At 30.5% G+C, this 24,518-nt stretch overlaps 1 protein-coding gene across 2 annotated transcripts in view; it reads left to right on the top strand.

The window, feature by feature from the left end:
- Window positions 1-24,518, top strand: part of LOC118188153 (protein zyg-11 homolog B-like) — a 98,587-nt gene that overhangs the window by 39,617 nt on the left and 34,452 nt on the right. For both annotated transcript variants that reach the window (XM_085815318.1, XM_085815319.1), the window contains exons 6-10: window positions 2,355-2,465; window positions 2,653-2,794; window positions 16,254-16,324; window positions 17,320-17,367; window positions 22,694-22,761. In XM_085815318.1, coding sequence (XP_085671444.1) covers window positions 2,355-2,465; window positions 2,653-2,794; window positions 16,254-16,324; window positions 17,320-17,367; window positions 22,694-22,761 — 440 coding nt within the window. The remainder of the gene's footprint in view (window positions 1-2,354; window positions 2,466-2,652; window positions 2,795-16,253; window positions 16,325-17,319; window positions 17,368-22,693; window positions 22,762-24,518) is intronic.

The following is a 24,518-nucleotide window of genomic DNA, read 5'->3' as shown; positions in this document are numbered from 1 at the left end:
GCTGATTGAAAATTTTGAGACATTTATTCAAAACCTTATGATTCTGTTGGCTCTGTATTTTTATTTTCTTTGTCTGTGTCCTCCCCTTCCCTAAATTGGAGCCTTTCATATTGAGTTATACATTTTAACCCTTTGATGTGCGGTGGTCCCGCCTTGAAACCACCAATTTTCGAATTTTTTTCTCCTCTTCCTTCGGAAATTTTTGAATGAAAATCAATTGATTACTGATCTCTTACCTCTAAATAACACAAAATGACTACAGAATCATACATGTTTTAAGTCTTAGTATTTCAAATTGGATGCCTTTTAAAATTCGTTTTCAATGAGATAAAATAACTTCCTTTTATTAATATAAACAACTTTATATTTTAAAAGTTATTCATCGCACATCATGATTTCTATCATAAACAATAAAAAATAGCAATAATTAAACTGCATATATAAAAAACCCTCTATATGTATGGCATTTGCTTTGTGGTTTCAGGGCGCGACCATTGTCCTACTAGAGCATTGTGTCACAATGCTCTAGAGGCTTAGTGGTCGTGCCTTGAAACCACTGCTCTTCACAATGGTGTTTGCTTGCTTCTCAAATAGGAATGTTTATTTTTACCCAGACATAGATAAGGGGTTTTGAAATCACAGAGTTATTTTATTACTAAACAATACATGCACCTGCCTAGTAAAAAGGTCTTTCTTTTCCAGAGACTTTTCTCTGACCTCAACACACTTGCTCCCCAAACTAGTATTGTGCTTTTATAAATTATTTCCTGTGGTTTAAATTTAATGTAAATATACTTTGCTGTAATTAAAAATAGAAATCACATAAAGTTTTATTTAAATTAAAAATATTTTCTGAATATTTTGAGACGAAATACGAATAAAATAAGTATGAATGGGAAATGAATGATCCGTACCAAAGCCAGAAAGACCAAGCCCCCCCCCCATTAACATAAAGAAACCACAAATTTCATGTGCGAGATGAAAAGAAACTAAATAACGCTAGACACATACCAGTGAAATTTAGATCCATCCAATGTAAATTTTATAGCACAAAGAAGAAACATCGTAGAAGAAGATACCTGTGCGAAACGTGCAATGTGGGTCTATGCATGTACCAAAAAGACAAAACATGCATTGAATAGTGTCACAAAAAATATTTGTTCTTGGAAATTAAAATAATGTATCCTTATTTTACTGAGTTTTCTAATCTATGTAGCCAAGCGTCCTTATTATGTAGGTACTTTCACTGCTAGAAAATTACATAAATGTTTATTTTTTAATTTTTTCTGACTATTTAGTTTGTAAAATAATGTAAAAATATATATAATAATAATGTAAAAAATGTAAAAAATATATATTATATATAAAATATATCATAATGTAAAAAATATATAAAATATATATTTGCAATTATTACAAGCTTTTTTTTTTTTTTTTTTTTCTTCCATTCGTAAATTTCGTCATTTATTGGAAACGCGCACAGAAAAAGGTAAGTTTTTTTTCCCTACTACCTAGGTAAGTTTCAAAGTCCTAGACGCGCGATGGTTTCACAGTGCGACCACCACCCACAAAACAATGGGCAAGAGTAGTTTTTTTTTTTTTTTTTTTAATTTATATATTATTTGTCTCTAGGATCATAATATTCAATTTCTAGAGTTTTTAGTTAAAAAAATTATAAAAATACTATTTCGCTCATCAAAGGGTTAAAGTATGTTAGAAATCATTCAAGAACATGAAGTTGATCATTGATAACATCCTGTTTCTAGTATAGCCATGCCATTTTTTACTTCTGAAAAGAAACTCTTCCTGCATAGTTGCTTTTTCAGTATTGAGGATGCCCATAAATCATATATTAATTAAGTGTGGACCAAATACAGTGTGTTTTAATATTGGAAGATAAATTATCTATCAATGTCACTGCCACAACATACAACTAGACATTTTCTAGAACAAAACCATTGTTTCTTGAGCAAATCTGGTCTTATCTTCTTCTGACTCCATGCAAATGGTTAAACAACATACTGAATATTTCTACTCTTCTGCTCAAACTTGCTATGCAAATGCAAGTTCAAATGTGCCGATATATAATCCTCACAAAATCCATAATAGAACTGCTGCATCTAATATTTGGAAAGGGAAACAGAAACAGACTTAGAATTTTTCAGTCAGCGATTTTATTAACAGCAAAATTTCAATAAAATTTGGCAAGTTTTTTTCATAATATTGCTTGAAATTTTATTATCAATGTATGAAAGTGTCATAGCTTATTCTTAGATTTTATATATTTTATTATTAACTAATTATGAAAAGTTTTTTGTTTTATCAGTCATTTTTATTTTAAATTTTATTTTCAGTCCTTCGACAGATACCATTGTGCAGAGCTAGTTATGAATTCTTTAATGGCCTTTGATGATCCAGCCATGAATCGGATGTCAGTTGCTATATGTTCAATTTTAGCTGCTAGGGTAAATATGATATTTAATTTTTATGGCTTTTGTAATTGTTTAAGGCTGGTTTGCATTTATAATGCAGATCTTTTAAGTAATGGAAGATATCTGATTTTTAAGTAATGGAAGATATCTGATAAGCATTTTTGGTTATTTTGAAACCTTTTTTTTTTTTTTTTTTTTTTTTTTTTTTTAATAATTGTAGATTTCGACTGTTGAAACTTCAAATTTAGGTGAGAAATCTGCATATATGATTCGATTATTAGATATTGTGAAATCTAAAGCTGATCATGGAGAAATAGATATCATGATGAAGTTCACTTTGAGTGCATTATGGAATTTAACAGGTTAGAAAGTGTGATTTTTATTTTATTTTTAATCAGTATTAGATTTAATATATGCATTATAAAGAATGCTGTAACTTGTATATGTAGTAAACCCTCTTTGGGGTTCTGGGTGCATTTCTAGAAAATAGTGCTCTAAATGAAATAAGGTTTAAATCTGACTGTTTTGACATTATAAGTAGTAGTATAGCAGTAGCCATACTTGACCAGGATAAGCAGATTTTATTGTAATATTGCTTTATTTTTTAATGCAATGCTGTGTAGTCTAGGTAAATATGTTTATTTATCAGTAAAAGCCCTGAGGATTAAAATTTGCATAAAATCATAAAATTAATTTATTTTATTTTATTTTTATTTATTTATTTGTTACATTAATCACAAAACAATATAATCACTAAATTCACCAGTTTTAAGGTATTTTCTTCTTCCATATCATTTGCCATTGTTGTGTAACTGGTAAATACATCTGGTTGGACACTCAGAGCTCTGTAGTGAGCGTATAGCCCATTTTTCATGTTTCCTCCATCAAGAAACTTAAATGACTCTACAAAGTAGTATAGCAGAGCTGGGCATACTTCAGGAGCTGTATATCTGAGTTCAAAAGTCTTCACTATGTTTTACAAAGCCGCAAGTCTATATTTACATCATTTTTAAAATAATGAAATACCTTTTGAATAGAAAGAAATTTAGATTTGACAAAATTTAATATTCCACAGAGCTTTAGTTTTATCCACCATAAATTAAAAATTGTACTAAATATTCATAATATAGTTCAGTAAGATTTTATTCATATCATCAGCTATTATAATGCCAGTGTACATAGGTAATTTTAAAAGTAATGTACATGGTAGCAATATTGCAAGGAGAAGGATACACTCTGAATGATATATGCACCCGCAAAATACACTTCACACTGAAAATTCAGATTAGAACATTAAAAACAAAATTTCATAAGCTAAGTGTAACTGAATGACAGTTGCTAATTGTATAATATATTAAAGAAGATTCAGTTTAAGTCTTTGTACATGTCCATGTTGTATGTCAGATACTGATATTGGAAATATTATTATTCTAGAATCTACTTCACTTCAAAACTTATAGGGAAATTATCTTCCTGTGCTTAATATCAATTAGTAATCTTAGAAACTTTCAAGTATGAACTGCACACACAAAAAAGAGATTATAGTGTAATTAAATCTGGCAGTTTACAAAAATTTCATATTAGTTGAAAAACAAAGAATTCTATGCCTTTGTACATAATGTACATATAATGTTTTTTCCGTTTGTGTTTTCATTTTGCTTTCTATTATCTAATAATCTCATCTTTTCTGATATATGTTGGGTTCCAGATTTGATAGTGTCAACATGGATCTTACAATCAGTTTTGATATATGCATTCTACAAAATGATATATTTTGGTATAATGATAAGTTTCAGCAGATGTATTCTGTTTTTGTATTCCCTATAAAAAATCCAAAATTAATCTCTAACTCTTAATGGTGTATCCGATTGTATAAGTTTTTACTATATGCAGCCAAAGGTTAGATGTAAAAGTAAGTGCCCATTTGAGTTCTACAGACCTCAGCATTTTGAAGTGATGAGCGGGGCTGTTCCTTGGCCATTGGTTTTCCGCGTACTTTCCTAGGATTTCTGCCCCAAAATTTAAAAAAAAAAAAAAAAATCCTCAATGATTAATAAAATCTTAATTTCCTATTCAATAAGCACAAATATGACTATTTGTATAAAAATTACTTACATATGACAAGTACTTATAATGAATTTAAAATATTTAGGTGTGGTATTGTGATAGTTCAGCTGCCCCTGATTTTGGCCGCCCAAGTACTTATAAGCACTGCACCCCCGCTAGGAACGGCCCTGGTAATGAGTTTATGAAATAGACATTGGGATAATTGGATATTGAGGTAATAGGAAATCAAACATTATACATCAAAATTGAAAGTTTAGATGCCAAAAGTTCAACGGAATGTCACTGTACGTTTCATCGTTATTATCTTTGGGCTACTCTTCTCCTTGAAAAAAGTGTCAAGTGTGCAAGGAGGCCAGAAACATCAACAGATGAAAGAAATATACAGTGTTCATATGGTCCTTGAAAGTCCATTTTTGGAATCGATTTTTTGGTCCTTAGAAGTCCTTAATTTCGGCTAAAATCGACAGAAGGTCCTTAATTTTAATTATCTGAAATTTTTGTTTTGTTTTTACGATTGCTGTTTTGAGTGTGAATTATTTATTATGGAGGAATATTTTTGATAATTCACTGACAAATATGAATCTTTTGAATAGGTTCATGGGTTATAATTTGTTTCTATTTCTAATGTATAGGGTGGGATACTGGAGTTTTTGAGCAAGAAGTCAAACATAAACATTTCAAAATTATTTAATTTTTTTCTAATGAAAAGCATTTAAACAACTTTCTGCTTTTAGAGATGTGAATTCTTTTATTAAACGGCTCTAAATTTGGCGACTTATTAATATTTTGGCTATTTTAAGATTAATTTCTAAAGAAAGTTTTTAATTCGGAGATCTGGGAATTTTTTTTTTTTTTTTTTTTTTTTTTTGAAACATTATAACATTGATAAATTTAACTAAAATACTGGCAATAAATTTAAATTACATTTAAGGAATAACATCAAAATAAAACATTTTTATTTTCTTTTGCTGTTATATTATAAAGTGGCATTAATTTCCATTTTGGCCACTCATTATACAGTCAAAAGTCTTTAATCTGGACTCGTCAGGACTTCGGCGATTCCGGATTATTGATTTTTATGGATTATAGATCATCAGTTTAAATCTGGTAAGATGGCATGCAGAAATTATAAAATTAATATTTATAATTTCCGCAATTTATGAAATAAAGAACAATTATGATCTAAAGCAGGGATGGGCAAACTTTTTCGATCGCGGGCCAAAAATCGAAAAATAAAGTTTGGCGGGCCAAGATGAATTTTTCTAAAATTTTAAAGACAATATACAAGTATTACAATTTAATATATTAATGAGATGAATGAAATTGCGATTTCATTTTTAAAAGTTCCTTATATTGAGGTTCGAAGTGAGATGTACTGATTCTAAGGAACGAGGCTTAATGCTCATCTGTCAGTCTACTTCTGAAATAATTCTTTCTAAGGTTCATAGTTGAAAACACTTGTTGACATATATAAGATGAAGCAAACATAGCACTGATTTTCTGGGCATGAGATATTAAATTTGGGAAACTTACTTTCGATAATGATTTGTAAAACTCTAACTTTGGCATATTTAGAAACAATTGCTTGAGATGATTGTTAGATTGCAACTCAATTAATTCAAGCTGCAAATCTGATATCACTGCTTCACAATTTACGTTGAATGGCATGGTAAAAATATCCAATTCTGCTTGAATGGCACTGAAATCTTGAAATCTGCGTTCGAACTCAAAATGCAGTTTTTTCAAGCTATCTTCATAATTCTTAAGGTTCTCTTCATTTACTGAGGGTATTGAATTTAACCTCGGGAAATGAGATAAGTCGTTCTTACCTAGCTGCCCAGCAAACATATTAAGTTTTAGTTTAAAAGCTTTGAGATGTGACCAAATATCGTCGATAAATTGAATTTTCCCTTGCATCTTGACATTCAAGTTGTTCATATGACAAAGAAGATCTGTGAAAAATGCAAAGTCTGAAAGCCATTTTGTATCTTCTAACATTTCACACTCCGCAGAACACTGTTTCTCATAGAAGAACGACACAATGTCATCTTTCAGCTGCCAAACCCGCTCGAAAACACATCCTGCACTAAGCCACCTTACTTTCGTGTAATACAGTACATCAGAGTATTCAGATTGCACTGACTGAAGAAAATCTTGAAATCTTAAACAATCTTAAACAATGTAAGTTGTTTAAGTTGCCTGTGAGTAAGCCCACGAGATTGAATAGTATTTACAAGCTTCACGACTGTATCAAGCACAGGTTTCATATTCAATGCAGACTTACACAGAGCATCTTGATGTATAACACAATGTAGAAAAACAACATTGTTCCCGGGATAGTTCTGATTAAAGAGTCCAAGAAATCCAGATTTTTTTCCTATCATATTTGGTGCTCCATCGGTCGTAATATTACATATATTTGTTATAGGCTCTTTCAAAGTTAAAAGCCCTTCCTGAAATTCACGAAAAATATCATATCCCGTTGTAGTTCCCTTTAAAGAACGCATGCATGCCAGTTCCTCAATAATTTCAAAGTTCTTATCAACACCTCTTATAAATAATACTAATTGAGCAGTATCATTTATATCAGTGGTTTCATCCATAGTTATGGAACAAAATTTAAACTGGCCAATCTTTGACTCTAATTGTGATACCAAATTTTTATCGATGGCTTCCATTCTAGAAGTCACCATTTTTCGAGATAAGCTTACAGTCTCAAAATTATTTTTCTTGTCTGGACATAAAACATCACAAACTTGGAGCATGCATTGTTTAATGAACTCCCCATCACTGAGAGCTTTATTATTTTTAGCAATATTGTATGCTATAATGTAACTTGCATGTGTAGCTGCTTCTTGAATAGTGTTTACCTTCTTGAAAAAATTTTGCCGGCCTGATAATTTTTTACAAAGACTTTCTGCATTTTTTTTTTTTTCTCATATTCGGACATTGCTTCGTAATTGGAATTCTTATGCTTAGATGTGAAATGACAGGAAATGTTATATTCTTTGAAGACTGCTACAGCTTCATTGCAGATAAGACACACTGGTTTATCTTTAACAACTGAAAAAAATATTTCCATGTCCATTCATCATTAAAAGCGTGGCATTCTGAATCAACTTTATGTTTTTTAGTAGCCATTTTGGGGTTGAAATATTTTACGAATAACCCAAACAAGCACTAGCTACACTATACTTTTAATAATTTCACCACTATTCACAATGACGCTATGTATCCACAATCTTTCAACACGCAATCAATAATATTAGAACTCGCGCCAAAAGGAAAAGCAGCTAGATGGAGCTTAAAATGCGCAGTCTGCCATATGTGAGGTCTAATTCACCCATATTGAATTCCCATATGTCTGCTCCACAAGAAAAAGATAACGCTTGTTGGCGCCAATCTACAGCTATAACTAACAAATAACTTCCGCTTTTAACACTTTACCAATTGAAAACTGCCTGTGTTTGCTATTTCCTTCGATTTATGTTTTCTAGAACAAAAATAGAGAATGTAAACAGATTACCAGCTCTCTGAAAAAAAGGAAGAAAAAATATAATATTTAAACAAAGTAGAAAAGGAGATGGATATATAATATATGAATATTTCTTTTAATTTGCCTCTGACTGGCAAATTAAAATTATATCCGCGGGCAAGATAGAACCTTCCTGTGGGCTGGAGTTGGCCCGCGGGCCATAGTTTGCCCATCCCTGATCTAAAGGATATCAAAATTTACAAAAAAAAAAAAAAAAAAACTTAATATTTATTTGTTTACTTTATTAAACGTTTCTTTCAATGTAAGTTGTTTAAGTTGCTTCGTTTTATGTGATAATACTTTCTCTTTAATTCCATAAACAGACATAATTTCTTGTTCAGTAACAAAGTTCCGCTGTTCAAGTCCTACAATTGCTGTGTCGAGAATACCGACTAATTTGTCAATCGAAATTTTTTCGTTTTCAATAACCTCTGTGTCACTTTCTTCACTATCGGAAGCGAATTATAATGACGAGGAATTTGATTTAAATCATATCAAAGACGGAGTACATCGAGATGAAGTACTGTATTTAGTAAAGAATTATAAGCCAAATAAAATAAAACATCTGGCCTAAAGATAAGAATAGTGTTGACAGATCAACTTCCAGTTCATTGCGCGCCGCCCCCCCCCCCACACACAGAGCAACGTGAAATTGATAAACAGATTTCAGAATGGTTAGAGAAACAAAGGATATGCCTTTATCCATTTTTTGCAGCAATTTCACTTTTTGTTTGATGGACATCGAAACATACTTTTGCTTTGTAATCCTTTGGCAGCTCTAGCATCGGAAATTCTATTTGACATAATCGAAAGTTCAAGCTTACTTTTATAAAATTGCTCTAACAGTCTTCGAAAAATAATAAGCCGGATCCAATTCGAAGATTAAGGAACAACGCAATCTGCACCACTAACGAAAAAAGATAATTAGATAATTTTAGCTTAACTTATATTGTCCGTCATACATTAAACGTGCATGTGTACATGCAAACATGCATATGCGCATGTGTAAACGCCTATGCGCATGCGTCAACGCATAATGTGTTGATGCACGCGCAGAAAGTTTGTAACTTTGAGGTCCGGATTAACGACTTTTGACTGTATTTTAATCTGAAAAATAAGGTAATAAATGCTATAAAGCACAGTTTAAAAAACAGTTCATAGCAAAAGCAAAATAGCTATATAATTAATTAAAAATTTCTTTAATTCTTTTCATGGTAAGAATTTTTCCGATGTAATTGTTTCAGAATATTCAGAATTGCCAGAATATCAGTTTTCTTTATAAAATTAATTTTACACCTTTTTCCACTGCTTTTTTTTTTCCCTCCCAAAATATTTCTAGCCCTTTTTCTCTTGAAGAATTGGTAGGGCTAATTTTTCTTTAGGATTTTAAATATTGCAACTTGGAAAGTCTAGAAGGATTTGAAGGCAAGATTTACACATTCACAGTTCTAGAAGGCTCCAGAAAAAATTGACAAAATGAAAATGTCTTCATTGTATTAACACATAATTGATTTATTTTACAGAAAGTTTGTGATGAATTTCTCACATTTTGGGGAACTTTTAGAAGGACAATTAAAACATAATACTTGAATGTTGTACTTCTGATACTAGAAGTCTTTTTCTTAACATGTTTATCTTCCCTTTATTTTCTCAACTTTTCACTAGAGACAAGTATGGAAAATATCAAAAATGTTTCTAATCTTTTCGCATGGATAGGCATTTGTAAAAAAGAATTTTTCTATTAATAAAGAAATTGAAAACGGACAATTTAAAAGATTCACCTTACATGTCTCAATGGATCATACACAGGGCTGACGTAAGGCATTTTCCCACCTGATGCAATCTCCGTGGATCCTAAAAGTTTTGCCATTTCTAGATTTTGTTGCTCGGTGTGTCACTAAATTCTAAAAATTTAGCCTCATAGGTGCCGAAACTAGCTCTTACTATACATCATTTCTTATTTATCAGCTTTATCTTTACATTCTAAATGCATTTAGTTTTTTAGAATAACACAAATCTTTAATTAATTTCAAAAATCGTAAAGTGAAGAGGAAATGAACTGAGGAAAGAAACTGAATACATAAAAAGGAAGAAAATTATTCTTCAATGATATGTACAATTATTATTATGCACATTAACCAGTGTTTTATAATTTTAGTCTTTACTATAAATTCCCCTTTTCGTTTCCTCACCATAATGCAAATCAGATAGTTTTTAAACTGAGTTTTGGGACTGAAAGACAAAGTGTTTTTATCCTCCACTTGGATGTTGCATTAGTTTCTGCCAGCTCTGATAATTTGTAATTTTTCATCTTTGCAATATTGGCGCTAACATTTGATTTAGTTATGATGATAGAGTTACTGAGGCAGCTTAGATTAAAATTAAATGCATAGTCTTTGACTACTAGGCCACACTTTTAGTTTGAATTTGATTGTTCCTGTTTAATTGCATCACTACAAGCTGTAGTTGATTTTTTTGTGCCTGTATGTTCTAAGTTCTTTTTAAATAAAAGGTTTATTTAAACTTTTATGTGACTTTCAGACATAGTGATAATTTGCTTCATGTCTATAAGAGGTTTTGGACTATTTAACTTCTACCAGATCAAGTAAAACCTCGTAACGTGCAATGTTGGCAAATTAGGAGATAAAGCACAAAGAAACTAGTGGGAACATTGGTTTGTGTATTGAAACAGATTTTTAATTGTTTGGAAAGATATTTAAAGAGAAGAAAATTGATATAAATTAAGCCAAAATGTCTGGGAAGGCTTCAAATTAAAAAGACAAATAAATTTTTGTTATTTGTTGTTGCTACAAAGTAGCTTTTAATGTAGAATTACCCTAATACCTTTTAAGATTGAAGGCTATGACATTGATTTAAAACTGAGAGTTTAAAATTACATGTGTTTTAAACTGTGAAATGTTATTAGATTGTGATTTTAATAGTCCTTTTTCAACAAATGTTTTTAAAAAGCAGATAAAATTTAATATAGTTGTATGTAAATCTATAATGAATAAGGGTATTTAACTATCTAATTTAATTATTTGTAACTAACCGCTCATCTTTAAAAGTTATCTCTGCATATTAAAGCAAGTTATTCATTAATCCTTACTGTGGTCACAAGATACAGCACAAAAATGTAAATTTCTCATTTTAACCTTATGCCATTTGACATAAAATCTACCTGCTATTTACTAAACGTGTAGATTAAGTATGTGGCAAAATAAGACATAAAAGAAAAAAATAAATCAACATAAAGCTAACTGTTAGTAAAATGTAAATAAAATGTCCCTAATTTTCTTTCAGATATGTCCAACTATTATACATGTAAAATTTTTAATGCTACCTGATAAAGTTTATAAAGTGGATTTTATTCTCAAATTTGTTTTATAAATTATGTTTAATAAGAATGCATCCTACTTGCGGATCTATTTTATTCTTAGAGGGTTATTATAAAAACGGAGTTCAGATATAAGTTGATTGAATTTTACTTGGATTTATTCAGCTCCCATTTGCTGATAGGTCCTTAATTTTTTTCATTAATGTTCCTTAAAAGTACTTAATTTCCATGTGCAGAGATGTGTATGAAGCCTGAATATAACACTTCAGTAGGATAAAAAGAAAGAAACTCATCAGGCAGCATGTGAGGAAATGTCACAATCTACAGCAATTTCACCAGCATCTGTATGCCCGCCCTACTTTGACTAAAATTTTGTAGAAAAGAAAAGTTTATGTCTGATCAATCCTTCATGGCTTGATGCAGTGTAATTGAAATGAAGATTTGATAATGAAGGTAAATGGTTTCTATCTCAGAGCATTACTATTGATAAAATAGGGATTAAAAACTTTAAAGAGGAGCTAAAATCACTATCAATTTAATCTGTCTTCCTTCTTCATCTTTTTTGTTGGTTCAACAGCTCGGGTTGAGACTTGGTCTTATCCAGACATCTCCTCCGAGCATCTCTGCTTTTAGCAACTGTTTTCCAGTTTTTGAGCTTTAAAATGTTCAGGTCATTTTTAGCATAATCCGTCTCACTGGAGGTCTATCCTGAGGTCTGGTTCCCATGGGCTTTGTCAGGAAGATTTAGTTACAACACCGATCTTCATGCATTCTGGCCAGATGACCATCCCATTTAAACCTCTGTAGTTTGAAGACATTTACTACATTAGATTGTCTCTAGATCTTGTATAGCTCTAAATTAGATTTTTTCCAAGATCTATTCGCACAGACCTCACCAAGTATGCAATGCAGTATCCTTCTCTCAAAAATTCCCAAAGCTTCTTCATCACGTAAAGTCAGTGCCCTACTTCCGACACATAAGTCTGAATGGATCTTAAATCTTAGAACACATAAGTCTCATAATGAAATAATTTAGTTCTTAACTTGAGGAAGCTATATTTTAAATAGCTCTTCAGGCTATGAAAAATCTATTTGCAGCAGAAATTCTTTTAAGTATTTCAAAAGTTATCTCATTTTTACAATTATCTCCTCTCTCAGATAAGTGAAACTCTACACTTCAAATTTAGGCTAGTAGCTTTCAAGTAGCAAATATTTCAATCTAGACAATAGCAAGTAGACTTAGCTAATATTTCAATCTAAGCTATTAGCTTTCAAATCTGTAGCTACCAGTTTCTAAATGACTAAGTGGTAAGTCAGATTTTAAACAAAGCAAATATTTCATTTTATTTTCTTTAACAGTAAGGTTAAATCTTTTTGCACTTTTTTTTCAGTGCCATGAATGCCTTTTTAAGCACAGGAACAGTATGGACAACATTTCAAATATCATCTGCATAAGCCAATAATTGAATGGTCTTTTTAAAAATATTTCCTCTAGTATTGATTCTAAGATCTCTGATAACTTTTTAGAGTGCAATATTAAATAGGAGGCATGCTAATGGATCCCCTTGTCTTATTCCATTCTTGACATTCCATGGTTCCCTTGTCTTAGTCCATGGTTCTGTAATGTCATCTTGTAAGCAGATTTCTATCTTGGTTTCATAAAGAGATGAAGCCATCAATGCAACAAGTTTTTCTGGAATATTTAATTCACGTATGCACTCAATTGAGTAATTCCCTATTAATGGCAATCTTATGCAGTTTTGAAACTGATAAAAAGATTGTGTGTTTCAATTCCAAATTCTCTGAATTTCTCAAAAATTTACTTTCAGTTGAAAATCTGCACAGTATTTGATCCCCTTCTAAAGCCATGTTGATGATCACCAATTGCATTATTAACAAAGGTAAAAGTTTATTAAGCAGAATAGTTGAAAGTATTTTATAGGAGTGCACAGAAGACTAATTCCTTTGTAATTACTGCAATCAAGCACATCTTCCTTTTTGTTTATCTAACAGATGGTACCAAGTTCCCTTTCTATGAGTGTCTCATAATCCCAGATGAGTTGAATTAAGTCCTTGATTAGTAGAGTACAACTAGATCCGGCAGATTTTAATAGTTCTGAAGAAATATTGTCTGGCTTAGGAAATTTATTGTTTTTAAATTTCTTTATAACAGGAATCACCTCTTCCAGAGAGAGGCAGCAGATCAGGCCCTAGGTTTCTGCTTGCTATTTCACTATTGTGTGTATATAGGTCAGAATTCAGCAGCTCATCCAAATGCTCCCTGCATCTCTGTAGAGTGTCATTTTTATCACTTAAGATAGAACCATCTTTCTATGTACAAATTGTTGTTTTTAGTTTAAAACTTTTCTCTCCATGATTGATTTCAGGAAAGAAAGCTCTGCTTTCTGCTACTTCTCTAAGATGTTCAACATCTGTTAGAAGATTTTCGTGAAAGCTCCTTTTTATAACACAGTGGTTATTTTTTTCATTTTTTCTAGCACAGTTATATTCATCAACAGGTAATTTGGTATATTTTATTTGAAGCATATTTTTAAAGCCAGAAGCAACCTACATTTTTGATTAAACCAATTGTTACTCGTTCCCTTTTTTACTCTTCCTAAAATTATGTTGCTAGTTTCAATAACAGTCATTTTTAACAGATTCCATTTCTCATCTATATAATCCAATTTCTCCAATTTGAGGTTTTTGAGTTTCCAATTCATTCTGTTATCTCTGCTTTAAATCTTTCTCTTTTAAAAGCAGACAGTTAAGTTTCTCTAATTTTAACCCCTGATTTTTACAGGCATTAGAAATTCTTGCTCTGATTTTCATCATTACCAAGTAATGGTCTGAGTCAAAATTCGCTCCACAGTATGACCTGGCATCCAATATGTCTGAGGCTTGTCTGGTATAAATTAAGACATGGGCAATCTGATTGAAAGTGTCTCAATCTGGAGATCTGCAAGTCATATTGAATCATTCTTCCTCCAAATTTCCATTTTCAATTTTTAAAGAATGATCTATTGAAACTTTAAAAGAAATTAATGAAGTAAATGATGACTTTTGCTAACTTTATGAAGGAATTATCATGAAAGTTGAAAACATTGACTGAAGCATGTTATTAAAAGTGATTGAGAAAATTATGCACAAAAACGAGCTGACATGTTTAGAGATGAGAATGCTAATGCACATCTGTATATGGGAAGATTGTGACAAATCTGCTGACTAAGTGGAAAATTTTACTTCATCTGCCAAAAATTCTATATAAAACCACCAGATATTAAATATTTTTTTTAATTTTGAAACCTCTGCATTGACAGCATTTTTACCCCTTATTCAACAGTTACTCAAGCCTTTTGAGGGTAAATAAAAGTAATAACCTGACAAAAAATGCTGATCTGACTGAAATAAATCACTGGTGGATAACCTGACAAAAAATACTTCTGAAATGCTGGATCGTGACTGTTAAAAAGCAAGAGATGAAATATGAGGACTGTAATAAAACTGTTTATTGTCTAAAATAAAATAAAGCTGAAAGAGAAAGATTAGAGTGCATTATATTTTTAAAAAATCTTTTTATTTATAATTTGTGTAGTCCAATTTCCACTGTCTGCTCTCCATGTAACATGACTATGTAATTCACAGAAGAGGAATCATTTACCGTTTTGTTTGTTACTCTGGCAATTTGTACATAGTTTGAAATTGACTACATTATTACATCTAAATGTAATTTAAGAAACTGAATTACTGATTAGCGAGGAATCATGTCATTGCGGGATTTCTGTTTCTGTTTCAAAAGTAGAACTACTGTTTATTGAAACAAATCATATTTAATGGGACAGAGGGCTGCATGAGGCTTGAAGGCTAAAGGACCAGAAAGCTAAATGCAACTTGCGAGCCACGGTTTGGCCATGCATGTAATAAAAGTTTATTATAGATTGATAACTGTTTTGGCTTTAAAATATAAGTTAATAAAGAAATTTTATAAAATTGAATAAATGCAGTTTTTGTATTCAAATTATTCATTGCTTTTATCTGCTAAAATATCATTACAAAATGTATTACTTAGCAAATATTTATCTTAGGTATTTTTTCCTTTTTATATTTGGGTTAGCTTTGAAGCTAAAAAGCTGTGATATGATCTATGAATAAAAATTATCAACCAGTTTTATAATTCAAACATATTGAGTTTTCTAGTTAAAAAAAACAATTTGATTGTTCAACCCAGTTAATTATTATTTATAAATAGTTGAAATTATTTGATAGTGTCTATTATAACTAATCAGTTTAGTGATTGTGTATCAGTGTAAATTTAATTTCTTTTTGTCATTTGAATACAGCTGCATTATAAGGAATCATTAAACCTTTCTTTAAATGGTCACATGTCAGACTGTCATTAAGCTGCACAGATTTTAGGGGTGAATTTCACAGTGTCACACATTCCTTGTGTTCAGTTATTGGCTGTATATATACATGTATGATGTGTGAAAGCAAATGTAAGCAGAATCTGAATTTTATAAAATATCATTATAGTTTGCCTAGTTTACCAAAGTACTGATGAAATCAGTTCATCTTTACAAAGAAACAGTTTGTGCATGAAAATTATGCTGAAAATAGTTTTACTTTTTGATAATTATTTTGTTTTAAATGCTACAGCCTGCTTAGTATATCAATAACTCAGTCTTGTAATTTTCTTATCTAATACTTTTTGCATACTATTTATTTTGGAGAATGCATAGAAAATAGTGAATGCCTTTGTATTTTTTAAGTAGATACTTATATCACTAGTCATTTATTAAATGAATTTGCAAGCTACTTAAATTATAGTCATGTAAAACATTTGTAGTTGGTTTCTTTTACCAACTTATATTTCTTTGTCAAGATGAGTCTCCACGTACATGCAGTGTTTTTTTGGAATCTGGTGGTATGGAGCTTTTCCTTGATGTTCTCAGGGTAAGTTTGTTATAGTTTTGCAGTATCTTTTTGTTATATTTATGTAATTTGGTACTTTTCTGTTAAAGCCATGATGCTTTTTCTTGTTTTGGTAGTTTCTTTGGCATCAGATATCTAGTCAGTATTGTGTGCTTTCTTCATTATGACCATCGCCTGTACAACTAGGTTTTTCATTTAATCAATATCTTTTTTTCACTGCAATGAACACCATTTTGTGGGATTTGCTAGCAGATGAACATGGGACTATCTTGTTTCTTTAAGGAAGAATACAATCTTCCCAAAGAAAGACTGTGTGTTTTAATAACCATCTTATGAAATTAAAATGTGACCTGAAACAAAAATGGCTATGCAGCCTTTGTTCCTGCTGGGACGAAAAAGGTGTCTAGGCACAAATATGTTTTGATGAAACAAAAATTCCTTTCATTACTGGTAATTCATTTACTTATGATGTCAATAATTAGCATCTATTGAATTTTGCAAACCAAAGCGTGCTTCAAATAAATCACAACAAAAAGGTTGACTGCATTAATTGTATGAGAAAAATGTTTGCCAGTCCTTTCCTCGTTATATTATCATAATACTGAAATTGATGGATGCTAAAAATTATGGAAATTAGTCATAAATTAGAGAATATTTTCTTATCGCCCTTCCTGATTTATCTGATTTTGGTTTGTTTAGTCAAGCTAAATGTGTAAGCCAAAATGTGCCAATGTGGTGCTGAAAATACATGGTATAAACCATACCATGTATTTTATGGAAAATTACCTGTAATTTATTCTCATCTTTATTTTTATTAATTGGTCTGAAGAATTATTGTACAAAATATTTAACTTTTTTTAGTGCATAGTAAAGAATGCTAATATAAAAATTTGTTCATGCATTTTGAAAAGAAACATGTGAAAATATTTCATAGATAATTTTTGCGCAAATGTTTTCATAATTCTTGTCATAATATGGTTATATATTTGACTTGCTTTTTTTGTTAATTTTTTTAGAAATTTCCTGGTGAGAGTGCTGTTGAAACAAAAGTACTAGGTCTTATGGTATGTTTAAAATGTGTATATTTGTCTAATACCATTTTATAAAATTATTACTAATACCTTTAGTGTTGTTTGAAATCTTTACATCTGTCTAATACCATTTTCGTATAAAATTATCACTAGTATCTTTAATGTAACCCAGCATCTTTTAAACCTGAGAAAATGTTTTGTAAAATAAAATACTTTTTCATTTTATTTTGTATTCTCTGTAATGGCTGCCATTTACCTATATTTATTTGCCAGCATTTATCAAATGAAATTTGTTATCACCACACTATTATCTTCTATCGCATCAAAATTATAAATTGGCAGTGGCATTTCTGTAAATGTGTAATGTTGATTCACTGATTAAGTCTTATTCCTGTAAAAAGAATGATAGTACAAACTTATCCTTTTGACTTCCTTGTAAGAAGTAAAAGAAGTGTTGTTATCAGGAAAAATTTCGGGTATCATATTTCAAAGAAAATAACCATTTTGACAGCTTTCGAATCCATTTTAATGATATTTTTTCCTAACATGTACTTGCAGACAGAATAAAGGACTCGTTTTTCCCAGAACAGAGTCAGAAGAGATTTTTTATGACATCTGTTTGTATATGTATGTAACTGTTAAATCGAATATCCTTAGAACATTGAGATTTCGTATATGGGACTTGTAGTTGTGCACCTTCCATTTTGGTTGCAATCGACTGTGTTAAACTTATATAAATATATATATACTGTATATGCACACGTACTGTATTACCCAGCTCATTGAGCTCAGTTTTGTATTTTTATATGTTGGTAAATTGAGCATTTTTTGGTTTAAAAGTGATCAGATTATTCTTATTAGTGATTGTTCTTATGTTCCAGTTTAAGGTTTTTATGCCTTTTATTTAATTTGCAAACAACAGTCGTAGAATTATCAACAGTTTAAAAGTTTAAATAAAAGTTTAAAAGCCTAATGAGGTCATCATTTGTTTACATTTGAAACTCTTAGCAGGATAGGGAATTAGCCAGTTTGTGCACCAACTTCAGTGTCCTTTTTGCAAAGTGGAACCAAATGTAAACTTTCAGTTTTGTGCACCAAAAAATGTCTTCTTGTTGTTGGCCGAATTACTTTCTTTTGCATAAAAACTCTTAATATTTTAATTGAAAAAAAAAAAAAACTGTATTTGGAGTTTTATGTATTTTTGTATTGCCACAAAGTGAGAACTGAACTAATAGAATGAGAAATATATCTCTTAAATGAAATGCAGCAAAATTGTGTATAATTTAATAGGTCACACAAGTCATGTGGCGTTTTCATCAGATATTGTGTTATAGAAATACAGTGGTCCTCACATAAGGAATGTACAAATGATGCTTTCTGTTATGCTATCTGTTAATCCGGGTGTTTTTTCTTTAAGGTTACTTTTGAAATAATTTTAATCCATTAGCCCATTCCAAAATTGTGAAGCATCTTACAAAATTTTAGAGTATACTAAAAGCATTTTCAGTATTGGAAATGACCAAAATTTACTAATTAAACAGTTGTACAAAAGTGTGTACATGCAATGTGTGTGTAAAACAAGGTTGAGTTTCTTCTGGAAAAAATCTGGAAGAAAAAAAAAAAAAAAAAAGAAAAAGAAAAGAAAAGAAAAGAGAAAGAAAATAGTGGAAATAGCTGGACGAAATTAATATTGATGCATCTGTGGAGCTGCTAAAAAGAGATAAATTTACTAATAACAATTTCAATTTATTTGAAAATAAGTATTTTATTTGCAATAAAAGGCAAATTAAGTAATTTTCCCCCAAAATTGCATATAATGGAGCTAGATGTTTAAATTAAATAGATATACGTATATAGTTGTATTATAATATAAACAAACATAATACTGTTAATATGAATTAAGTAAAAAAGAATCAGTTTTTTTTTTTTTTTTTTCCTGGTCAGTTTTCATGATAGAAGAAACTCCCTAAATCTGCTGAGAATACACCATTTCCAAAATTTAATAAATAATATAAATTTGTAATAAAATTTATAATAAATAATATAAATATGTAAAATGTTGGTCTTGGTCTACCCTTGAGTTTTGTAAATTTACACGACTTTTTTTTTTTTTTTTTAAAATTTTTATTTGGGAAACCCACTACAGAAATAATCTCTTCATAAACTTCATCAAATGCAACAGAAGTTCGCATATTTTGAATTGCATCTTTTACTTCCTCTACTTTTTGACTAGAATATGCTATATCTAAGTTAGTTTTATGTAAAATATCAAATAGTACATCAGTATAACTAAACACTTTTGGCAAAAATATTTAGGAGAAAATTACCGTTAAATTCTTCAAAAAACATGTGATAACTCTTTGCAATATTAATTGTATCGTTATCCCAGCCTTCTGGATTCTCAATAATATTTTCAAATAAATCAGATAGGCCTTGCCTTTTGCTTTTTATGGTATTTACCAAACGAGATGAATAGTTCCAACATGTTATAGCTAATTTTGGAAATTTTCTTTTAATAATTTCATTTAAAACGTGATTTCTTTTTGTAGACACCGAAAAAAATGAGGCTATGCCAGAAATTGTTGCAAAAAATAATTTACAATCATTTATAAACAATACAGATTGCAACAGAACTATATTAAGTACATGTGCGGAACAGTGCACAAACATAGCTTCTTTTACTTTTTTCTGCATCCCATTCAATGCTCCTGCTATGACTGCCGCCCCATCGTACGTTTGAGCAATGAGTTTATTCTCAGACCCCCCAACTCAAAATCGTTTCTTGCACAACATTACACAAAGCCTCCGCTGAACGATCACCACTAACATCTTTAAAAAACAAAAATCTTTCCACTGATGCACTACAATTATGAACTCCATTCGACACAAGTCAAGTTATTAACATATCGTAGCACAGCCGATAATTGCGATTTATGAGATATGTCAGATGTTTCATCCAGCATAATAGCAACGAATGGCGTTTCTTTTACCTCATTTCTAATTTCTGAAATTACAATATTTTTTATCGATGCAATAATATCATTTTATATTCTATTAGAGGTTCCAGAAAATACAGTTGCAGTTCTTAGATGGGTTGCTAAAAGGTCATCATATTTACTAATTGAAGTTATTAATTTTATATAATTTCCTCATTTAAGGGAATTTATATTCTCGTGTCTATGAAATGCATCTTCTTGTTTTGCTAAGTAACAAAATATATCTATTAATCTATTGGAATATTTCTATTTCTTGTTACTTTTTCATTGTGTTGAACAATCGATGAAGCCTTTTGTTGATCTAACATTAAATCTATCCTGGCGGTACCAAATGTTTTTAATAGTATTACGGCATTTATGCGAGATTGTGTTTTTTCATGTTTCTTTGCAGCTTCGTGGAGATGATTTAAATCACTGTAGCCTTGTTTTGTCCAAATATTCTTGTCCTTTCAATAACAACAAAAAGTAAACATGGCCAACAGTACAACTTATTCAATTCACTACAACCGGTGTCTCGTCTCGAAAATGGATTTTCCAATAAATCTTTAATTATTGAGACATCTGAGTTCTCCATTCTGAAAAGGGTTATTTATTATTAATATAAATTTAAAGAATACAATAAATAAAATATTTACCTACGAGTAGTCTAGGTATAACTATAAAAACAGCTAAACTTACTAGAATTTTACTAGCACTGAAGCAAAAGTCATGTCCTGTGTTGTATATCAGTGGTGAAAAAGCAATGCTTTGGGCTTCCACGAAAAATTTATATTTTCAGCAAACGTAGCACCACACGGCGCCCGCAACTGCGGTGCCTCATCATCATCCTGATGACATCGGGATGAGTCATCAGGATGCTCGTTGGTGCCGACAAACTGAATGCCTATTCCACATGCAGAGGATTTCCCTGCACACTCGCACAATAGAATGAACTGTTTCTTGTTCAATCAGTGGATTAAATTATATTTAGTAATTGTTTTTAACATTTAAAAATCATATATTCTTCGAAAAACATCTTGACAGTTTTTAAAAACAAAACCAGGGATATGGTGTTAAGACAGATATAACTTGTATACTGTCTGTAAGACACAATAAATGATAAAATTTGAACTGATCTGTTAAAATTTGTTTCTTTTTTGTCTAACAAAACAAAATTTTTTTTCAGCGAATTATTTCTATAAATATAATACATCACTGAAATTACTTTACCGCACTGAAACATTTCCCCTTATATTGATGAAATACTTCTTTTATATTTCCATAAAAACAAAATCTCACAATATATAAATTTAAACATAATTCATCTGCAAAATCATATGGCCAGTTAATCAGTTAAACAACCAAAAGCGCTTCAGCACGTAAGTCCCCACTCTAATACAACGCTTAATAAACCGTACCTTCAGATGATTCTGAATGCCAAGTGCAGGAAAAATAGCTGCACTTGCCTCAGTGCTGCAGTATGCTGTGCTTCTCCAGTAGCCCATACATATAAAGCGTGATTTTCTATTAGTGCACAGTGCAAACACATCAAAACTTCCTATGTTCGTTTGCTTTTGAACGCGCTACATGGTGCAGCGCCTAGTACCGTACGCACTGCGGGAATGCAAGCAAGCAAATCAACATAATATTTGAATATATTCTAAATAATATTTATTATATACCATATAAAGATAGGTGCAGAAAATTATTGTCTCTCATTTTGTCAGGGTGTGCACATATGGACCGCACGCCACTGGTCAGTTTACTGAAATACCACTGCTTGGTTGAAAACTGGACCTTTTTCTGACTTCTAAATCAACTTTAAGTTTATGATGTGGAATTAATTTCCATTTCTGAAGAAATTCCTTAGTGGTTGCAGCTGACATAAAATATATTCTCCTGGTCCTCACTAGGAGAAATTTCTTTCATGGTTTTCTTATTTTTGTGTTCAAAGAGGACTTCCAATTCTTCAGTAGTAATAATATTAAGAAATATGTTTATTTACTTGCTTCTCTATTCATTATGTTTGTAATGCACAAATTATTTTTGTATTTATGTACCATTAAAGTAGGAAATGAAATTAATTTAGCTGTGCATTTGCAATGTGATGAAATTTATAAGTAGTTACTTATAAATTTTCAAACTCAATATAATGCGATATTGAGTTTGTTATACGGGACATTCGTTTTATAAGGCACTACTGTAACTTTATTTTTTTAAATGTATAATTAATTATAAATGTGAGTTTAAATTATTTATATAGTGATTTAAAAAATGTATTACTTTTGAATTAAAGCATATATGTTGTTAAGTCATAAATATTTTTCTTATGTTTATTATATATTTGTGTATATGTGGATATATATATATATAATGTTTTTCAGAATAACATTGCTGAAGTAAACTATTTAAGAGAGCAATTGATGCATGAGGATTTTATTTCAGTTCTGAAGTAAGCATTATTTTTAAGCAAAATTTATATCTTTTTATCTTCTTGCCTATATTCCATATTGGTAGTCAATCTGTTCAGTATTTTACTGTTTTTCAGCTTTTTCATATTTTCATTCTCTGGCTTGTAATTATTTAATCTGAATTTTTTAGTCAGTTAAAACATTATTTAGTTGATTTAAATTTAAATGTAATGTATAAAATTAAGAAGTATATTGATAATTTAATACATCATAATATTTTTTCATCTTGTGTTTGTGTGGAAGTCTGAGTAATAAATAAGTGATGCATTTATTGTTGTTTCAATACCCCTCTGCCTAAAAAAAGTTTTTGATTTTAACCATTTCAAATTATTAACAACCTTCTTTGAACTAATAGTTAATCCCTGAATCATTACTTTAATCTTGAAGAATTTTATGTTTATTATATTATATATTTATTTATTATTTACTTCTTGTAGAATTTTTGTTATATTATATATATGTGTTTATTATATTTACATACAATAGAAATTTTTACTTCTTTAAGAAAAGATTCATATTTATTTAAATTATCTCAAACTGTGTAGTTTTTCTCTGAAATTAATAATAGTATAAATTGATATTTTCCCCAGAATTCAAGTTAGTATGCCTCTCTTATGTCTGTTAAAGCTAAGATCTCTGCCTTCATAATGACGTACATTAGAAAACTGTTTTTCTCTGGATCCTAGAATAATTAAAAATTAAAGTGAATATTGAATGCTGATAGTCTGTCAAATCACATATAATTAAAGGATACTTGTAGAGTACTTACAGAGAGCATATATATCTGGAATTACTCTTACAAAAGTAATTTACTTATTGTAACACCATGCCTCAACGAGTGCCACCTAGCGGAAGAAACACCAGCTAAAAAAAGACTATAGCCTTCAATCAGTGCACTGGAGCCATGAACTAAGCATGCTGTTCCCCGAGATTTACTTTGTAACTTAAATGTGTAATTATAATGCCCTTAATTGTAGTGTTTTATCTTAATTGCAGAGTTGCCAATTCTCTCGATTTAGGTGGGAGACTCCCGAATTTCGACCACTCTCTCGCCAACCCCATATATTTCTCCCAACATTTTCTTATTTTTAAAATTTCTCATGATTTATATGGAACTTGGCTTAATACTTCATTATATGAGCCAAAAAAAAAAAAAAAAAAAAAAAAAAAAAGATTTTGGATGTCTGAAAGCAATTGAATTTTCTCTAGATTATATCTAAAACAAAACCTGGTGAATCAGAGGAGAATTTCTGTTTTGTGAGTGAGAGCATATATATTCAGAAACGTCGTTCTCCAGTTCTCCAATGGGCATCGAGCTCCAGTGCATGTCATCTGGCATATATTAGCCAATGAGCACAAAGCAAGCTCAAGGCTGCTTTGTGCCTCATTGGCTAATTGGATGTTCTTTAGTTACTTTGTTCATCTTGTCCTGAGTTGTGTGAGTACACATGCCTTCGGGAAATAGTTTTAGAAATTATAATCTTTTGTTATAACTGTGAGAAAGGTGAAATACTCGTGTACGTTTCACAAATTGTACACAGTTGACTTTCCTTTCATTATTTCCTCAAGGAAAAGTAATAAATTTGCGATGTGTACCGTCTGTTGTTGCGATTTTTCGATTAAACAAAGAATTAAATTTTTCTTCGGAAGCAAAGGACAAAAAAGTTATTAATGCAGAATGTCTGTTCTCTGCCTTTTTACTGGAGCACAACCTGCCACTGAATGCATCGGATGACGC

The sequence above is a fragment of the Stegodyphus dumicola genome, chromosome 4 (genome assembly GCF_044657685.1).
Source record: "Stegodyphus dumicola isolate Sdum_Otavi_A_Nest chromosome 4, ASM4465768v1".
In the NCBI taxonomy this organism is placed as follows: Eukaryota; Metazoa; Arthropoda; class Arachnida; order Araneae; family Eresidae; genus Stegodyphus; species Stegodyphus dumicola.
This window is presented reverse-complemented; position numbering and strand designations above follow the sequence as displayed.